Source organism: Tympanuchus pallidicinctus, unplaced genomic scaffold, assembly GCF_026119805.1.
Source record: "Tympanuchus pallidicinctus isolate F22 unplaced genomic scaffold, pur_lepc_1.0 scaffold1, whole genome shotgun sequence".
Taxonomy (NCBI): Eukaryota; Metazoa; Chordata; class Aves; order Galliformes; family Phasianidae; genus Tympanuchus; species Tympanuchus pallidicinctus.
Window position 1 is genome coordinate 78643428 of NW_026294618.1, and position 7595 is coordinate 78651022.

General features: G+C 38.8%; 1 protein-coding gene across 8 annotated transcripts in view; it reads left to right on the forward strand.

Moving 5' to 3' along the window:
* The window catches only part of LTBP1 (latent transforming growth factor beta binding protein 1), a 176232-nt gene that overhangs the window by 145862 nt on the left and 22775 nt on the right, over positions 1-7595 (forward strand). For all 8 annotated transcript variants that reach the window (XM_052684049.1, XM_052684031.1, XM_052684021.1 and 5 more), the window contains 2 exons: positions 1585-1710; positions 3655-3798. In XM_052684049.1, coding sequence (XP_052540009.1) covers positions 1585-1710; positions 3655-3798 — 270 coding nt within the window. The remainder of the gene's footprint in view (positions 1-1584; positions 1711-3654; positions 3799-7595) is intronic.

The following is a 7595-nucleotide window of genomic DNA, read 5'->3' on the forward strand; positions in this document are numbered from 1 at the left end:
TTTAGTACATCTAGTTTTTGCATGAAATTTGCATTTTAGCTGAATGTTGTTAACCAGTGGATCAATTCAGTGAGAGGTGAGTTTTCCTTCACTTACACAACCTTAAAATTATATTAGAGGCCTTTATGTAAAGTACAGTTCCACAATTTATTCAGTAAAAAAGAACAACCAGAGGTATTTTTTTAACTTATTAATTTAAGAATCCAGGCTATATGTTGTGGATCTCTCTTCTGGTCTTGAAAATTGATATGCAGTTCTAAACCTGTCAAAAAGTGCTGCTCACCTGTTCAAACACATCCTCTGTGTCAATGCAGGGTTCAGTCCTACCAAGCCCTTGAGTTCAGTGAGTGCCTAAGGCTCAAGGTACAGTAGTGGTAGGCTCCATCACATGGTCTGCTCTAATAAGCAGGATTAATGATCTAGCTAATAACTAGGTAAATCAAAAGTGAGTCACTTTTTTTTTTTTTACCATTTAAAATGTTATTATCTCAGAGGCACAGCAGAGAACATAATTTTGGGTGAACAGCAACCCTACTGACCAGTCACAATGAATTCTAGGAAAGAAATTTAGCAACAACTTCTCCACTTCAAACTGCAGAGGAATTCAGAAAGCAGAAGGTACTGATCCTAGTATCTTGGCAGGTTCTCAGTTTTTTGAGCTAATGTTCTTCCTTCTGAAAAACACACAATGACATCTTAAATGACCACAGATGGTCATAGCCTTGGTTTTAGGTCTTGATTCAAGTGAAGATAAAAACAATATATTCCTAGCACTTGTAATGCACTTACAAAAATAAACCACATTCTGTCACAAAGAGCTCTGCTTCATTACAGGTTGGTGGGCAGCTGAGTCAAGAACAGACTTACTCATGCAGTGACTTGTAAGACCAGTAAACCACAAATGGGAACTGCAAATGAAAGGGCTGGTATAGAAAGCATGCCGGCATTGTAATTACTTTGCCTACCTACATAAGTTTATTCATATGTGTAAACATTGAGGATTAAAACCAGAAGGTGAATGCTGTGGATATTTGCCACTTACACATGCACCACAAAATTTTCTTCTGTGCCAAGTCCCAGAATGAGATATGTTCAGCACTTCTCAGTCCCACATAAACTCTTTGGCCTGCGTTCAGCACTTCTGCAAAAGGAATGTAACCATACTCTTGAGCACTTCTTGCACGAGGGGTTCAGTTTCACGTATGCTGTTGACTGTGTAACACTACGCTGGCAGAACCTGTAGGAAATGCAGAGATGGTTGCGTTTAAACTGTGTCTTATTCTGTGCTATGTAGCCTCATGCCAAGGTTGGGCAGGTTGGTGAAACACGTGTGAGGCGGTTGAAAGAAAATCATTGTCTGACATGAGGCATTTCCAGTGAAATTAACAGTGAAACAATTCCCAAAATCTTCTGTTTTCCTACTTCACTTGAGGATTTCGGGTCTGTCCTTCATGTATTCCTTTCTGCTGTGCAGAGGCATTACAGCTATCTGTTTGCAAAAGCAGCCCTTTAGTTGCTTTCCTGCATTCCTCATGAATGTCTGTTTTGATTGTCACATGGCTGATGTTAAATACTTCTTTGCAGACGTTGATGAATGTGTGAATGGCACAGTGTGCGGCAGCCACGGGTTCTGTGAAAACATGGATGGCTCCTACCGCTGCCTCTGTTACCAGGGCTATCAGGACTCACAGGATGGGCAAGGGTGTACAGGTGAGTTCCCACTTGCAAGTGGTCTCTCTTGTAAGGTTCTAGCAAGTAAAAAGCAGCTGATAAGCAAAATGCATTTCCTGACAAGAACGTATTTCCTTTTTTCATCATTTTTACTGAAGTTGTGTCATGTGCTAACAAAATAAAGTTGAGCTGTGCTTTGCTCACTGAACACTGTGCCAGGTGGAAATATAACTGTTTAGCCATGTGGGGAGAACTTGTTACTGGAACTGTACAGAAACCAACTGTAAATAAGTTCAATCACTCATTTTCTCTCCTAGAAAAAGATAAAAACACAAGAAAACATGCTGTTTCTGAATGTCAGAACCATGCTCAGGTATAAATCCTGACAGAGTGAATTTAATGCTTTAGTCTACTTAAATGCAACATCTGTTTAGTCTCTCAACTGAATAACCAGAACTCTGTAGTACCTCCTACAGGAAATAAAGTCTGGCATGTGGTACATGCAGACTGAATTAGATGGCACGCCTCCCTAGGCACACTGTGTTTGAACATATTTTAACATTGACTTCAAGCCCCAGGAAAGACACCCATCACCATGAAAAGATGTGAGATTTTCATACATGTGTAAATAGCACCCGTTTCTTTTTAAGTAATAGGTGTCTCTGTCTGTTGTTAATAGCAGTGGTTGGTCCTAACAAGTGTCTGAGGCAGCACAAGTTTCTAATAGAAAATTAGTACCAGGTCAAGGAAAGGTACTCATTAAACAATTTCTTCAAGACAGAATTAGGACGAAACTCAGTCTTTCAGTTCTTACCTTCTTTAATATACACACAGTCCTGGAAATACGGCGGACAATTGTAAAATGTTTATACATTTCAATGAAGGTTATTTAGCAGAAGAATTTTAGGAAAAATGTAAGTTCCTGGCCAGGCAACGTTCTTCAAAGTTAAAATGCGTATTTATAAAAAATAAACAAATACAAAGCAGTGTTCGATCACAAGAGTAGATTTTCATTCATTCTGCAAAAAGGATAAAAGACTGCCTCACAAATTACACTTTAGACTGCACTCAATTATAGATATTTCTGAACCATAATGAAGAAATTATAACTTTCAGATTCTGCCACTAGTAGAAACACTAGTTTTCAGTGGTAAACTTTCACAGTGTAAAAGGGAATAAAGTCATACTGAGAGTATTTGGTGACCTTTCTTTAAACAGCAGACAACACTCCCATCAACAGTAAGCATTTCAGGGTAGACTAATTAGTAGGTATGTGGAGTCCATGTTAAAAATATGTGGATTTTTCTGTTTGTTTAATAGTTGGCCAGTCATAGTTATCACTTTGGAGCATCTGAAGGTGGGAGAGGGAATTTGTCTAGGAAAATAACCCTTGTGGGCTGCAGAGCAGCCTGTGGGGACTCACACAGATACAGAACATATGCAGTGGAAGTGCAGGCAGAGATTTCATTGTTCAGTGGATGTTCACTGGAAAAATGGGATTTTGAGATGAAAAGTGAACTGTCTTTTTGTAGCGCAGTCTGTATCACAGCACTTATTTCACTCCCTGCATTTACTGGAAGTTTGATAATAAAGAGAACAAGTTTGGTTGTAGTAGCTCTTTTAAGGAAACAAATGAAACGAGAATCTTAAAGCTCAAGGAAACAGTGCTGAGAAAATAAAGTATTTAGAAATGAAAAAGCAACCCTCCCAAAAAGAAACAAAAGAAAACTGGTGTTCCAGTTTACAAGCAGACCCAAACAGCACCAATATTTTTATAAACTGCACAGTAGCTTTCATGTACCTTTATTTCAAAGGGCCTAACTACTTGTTTATGAGCCCACTTAGGTATTAGTGAGGCTTTAATCCTTCCCCAGAGATCATATCTGAAATCTGGCAGACAATATTGGCACAGATACAGCAGATAAAAGAATAAACTGTCAGTAGTGGCTTTGAATTGATTTATGTTTCTGCCTTTTCACCCAGATGTGAATGAATGTGAAATGCTGAGCGGGGTATGTGGCGAAGCCCTCTGTGAAAACGTCGATGGTTCTTTCCTGTGCCTGTGTTCTGATGAAAACCAGGAGTACGATCCCATGACCGGACAGTGTCGATTCCGTACCTCACCAGGTAAAATACCAGCAGATTTTTGAATGCTTGGCATGATTTTCAGTGAATAAGTAACCCGTGCAAAGGAAAAGTTGGTAGAAATTCTTGTGTAAATAAGAGAAAACTAAAACTTTGTTGTCCTTAATATGTGTGCATGAGAGAAGCTGCGTCTAGGACTAAATAATATTTGCAATGCATCGTTAGCAGTGAAAATATACCAGAAGTACCTGTTAAAGTTTTTTATACCAACAGCCTTGGTAATAACACCTGGAGCAGTTAAGATCAAACAATCTCATATTTGCTGTGCTGTGACAATGAAATGTGATATGACATCAACTGTACAGCATGAGTGATTTTTTATTCTTTTTATTTTTTATTCTTCACAATGACCTCTTGGTATTCTTAGGCAATGTTCAAGGGAGAATATGATTAAAAATAAACTTCGTATATAGTGGTCTTCTCATAGCATTAAATATTACCAATGTGAGGCCTCAGAAAAGGTGATTAGGAAAGCCTAAACACTGAATTGTCGATGCCTGTGCACCCTTTGCACATTTTACTCCATCTTTTGTCCTGTTTTTCCTCAGTGTCCATCTTCAAAGATTTGTGAGGTCTCATTCAGGTGTTCTGGATGTTGCAAATACTACTGCAAATACACTCTTTAAGGACAAACTTTGAACTCACGGATTTGCCTCCAGTTTTCTAGACTGTTCTAGAAGCAATTCAGTATAGGGAGCAACAGAGAACAATTAACAAAGGAATTAACTTGCACATTTTCCCCCCTCTGGAATGTGAATCTTGGTATTTTTCTGTTTTCTTCTTACACTGTAGTCAGTTGCAGCTTCTGAACGCTTTAAAAAAACTGACTCTGCTGGATGCAGACTTCAGAACTTAAAAAGCTGTGACTATTTTGTGGTATCACTGACTTGTAAACAAGGTTGAAATATCTGTGACCCAAGTGCAACAAGTATTTAGATTGTTGAATACAGCACTCAGCAGCACTCAAGATGTTGCCTGTGAAATACCATAGACAGCTGACTGACAAGCTGAAACTTCTACAAAATCCCATGATAAAAATTCAGGCTTACAGGAATGAAAAAAGGAAGATAGCTGGAGCAGGAACCCCAACAGGTGACAGGATGAGGGGAAATGGCCTCAAGTTGCGCCAGGGTGTGTTTAGGTGGATGTCAGGGAAAACTTCTTTACAGAAAGGGGCGCTAAGCACTGGAATAGGCTCCCCAGGGAGGTGGTTGAGCTATGTCACAATCTGAGTTTCCGTCATCTATGAGGACGTGGTCTCAGATACCATTTGTAAACATGCATCACTTTTACTGCTTGCTGAATTGCATACGTATGTACCTGTGTCTGTAATGCACTGCACACACGCATTAGGTGGTGTAGATTGCCACATGTGGAGTCAGTTGAGAAATCTGTAAGATTACACCTTGACTGTAGGCACATACCAATACATTTTTACTTTATTTCTGAAAATGGAGCTCAGAAAGTGTGTTACTCATGCTCAGTCACTCGAGTCTTTGCTGAAGTTTTAGAAGTCATGATTTTGTAATGATTCCCACTTTTCCACTTTAACAACTACATCACTGATTCTGTGCGCAATTAAGAGATAAGTATGAGGTAGAAAAGATCTCATCGGGTAAATTTATTTTAAGGCTTTATCTCAGACTGTTACCTAGATAAATAAATGTGTATGCTAGAGTCTAACTACATACTAATGTCCTAATTACCCACTGAATCCTGTAATGCTAATGCGCATTTTTGCGTTGGTCACATACTGAAGCATATTGTTAGATCAAACTTACATTAAGATCTATGAATCTATTTCTGACAAATACTTCATGCTGCATCTAGCAGCAGATAGATTCTGTCTTCCAGGCTGCTAATTTAACAGTTGTATCAACCTGATGAAATTACTTTACCTGAGTGCCTTAGATAGAGGGATATTTTACGTTTTCTAGCAACAGCAAAAAACACAAAACAAGCAACAGTATGAAATAGCAAGTCCATTTCCTATCATATTTGGTCCAAATACTTGCTGAAACCACTTTCAAAAACAACCTGTTTACTAAATGGTTAATAGTGTATGAAAGAAATTAGAAGCTTGTAGACGTAGGCTCATCTTGATTTAAAAAAATAATAATAATAAAACTTGTGTCTCATTTGCTTTCCAAACATTCATGAAGCCTGCTTGACTAACCCTCAGACACAGCTGTGTAAACAACAGACCTTTAAGCTGCTGAACAGATAATGGGAGGAAAAACCAACACATCATATGTAAAATGGGAATAAACAATCACACCATGAGATTGTCTCCCCTCCCTCTTGGGGCAGCTCCTGGTGTTCTTTCTCTGGTAAACAGCGTGAAAAGTGCCATGCATTTTCTCCTGCTAAAAGCTTTTGGCTTTGATTCAGTTAGACAGATGGCAGACAGCCAAAGAAAATGTATAATTTGGTAGCTCAAGTACTGCTCTCTCACCTTGGAATAACAGATTTAGTTCCCTAGTTTCTGTGACACACGATAGTCTTAACTTGGCTCCTATTGGACAGGAGCTGATACCACAAAACCACCGTACTTTATGAAATTCAGCACATTATGGAAAATTGTAATTATCTGATGAGGGGAGACCACAGACTAAACTAACAAAGATGAAATAAGCACTCAGCTGGGTGTTTCCTTTAATGTACAACTTACTTATATTGGCAAAGGAGCAAAGGAAAATGTGCCTTGTAGGTGGCAACATTGTACTACATTTGAGTAGAGGAGTCTGCCAGCTCCTCAATCTCCAAAAACAGACACGGGCGCTTTTCTGAGGAAAATAGAAATAAATCTAATTGTCTGTTTGGAATGAGAAGCCAAAAGAACTATTACACACGTTCATACTATTAGACTGCAGTAACAGGCAATCCTTACTGCTTTTTTGAAAATGAATCTGTTATTTGCATGCTCAATAAAGCTGCCTTGTCCCACCTGCTTGCATCCTGCTGGGAAGGCAGGACAGGTTTTAGGTACTGAGCTGGAGTTCGTTCAGCGTCTGTTAGGCAATCACTGCCTTTGAGATCCCACCTCACAGCCATTTCTTCTTATGTGAGGGGGACAAGGAAAAAGATGCATTCTGTAACTTGTGCGAAGAGGCTGAGCTTTGCCTCTGTGAGACGGCCAGAGAAAGGGGCAAACAGACACAGTGGTCAAGTGTACGTGGTTCTCCCAGCTACACAATGAGTTTGTACGCTGGCAGCCTTGAGTATCTTCTTGAGTTTTAATTCCCACCTGGATACATTGCTTAACAGTTCTCTGCCGCTTGGCAAATTGTGCAACAGACTGAGAAGAAACAGATGAAATCTCAAACAGTGGAAAATCAATCAATATGCAATTATTTGTAGTGTGTTTTTATGAATTTCAGTATTTCTAAACTAAGTGCTAGGCATGAGGCATTTCACAAGAAGAAAATGGAGTGAACAAATCATCTCAGGGCTTATCTAAAACTAAAGAACAAAATTTTTGTTTTGATTAATAAATGTGAGCTGTTCAGTTACCTTACAGATGGCACATGAAGAGTTTGTCATATTGATCAAGTGTGATTAACAAGTTTATGTGATAGTTTCTGTTACTGAGCTCTTGTAGAGAACTTTTATGCAAGTGCAAGGTTAGATGGACAGGATTCTGAAAATATAGAAGCTTAAACTATGTATTTCTTTTCAAACTCACTCCTTTGCGTACTTAAGTGCCTTGCTTTTAAAAGTTTTTGACTGTTAATGTCTTTTATTGGATCTATGGGAAAGAGTGTTTTTCCTCAAGTCCT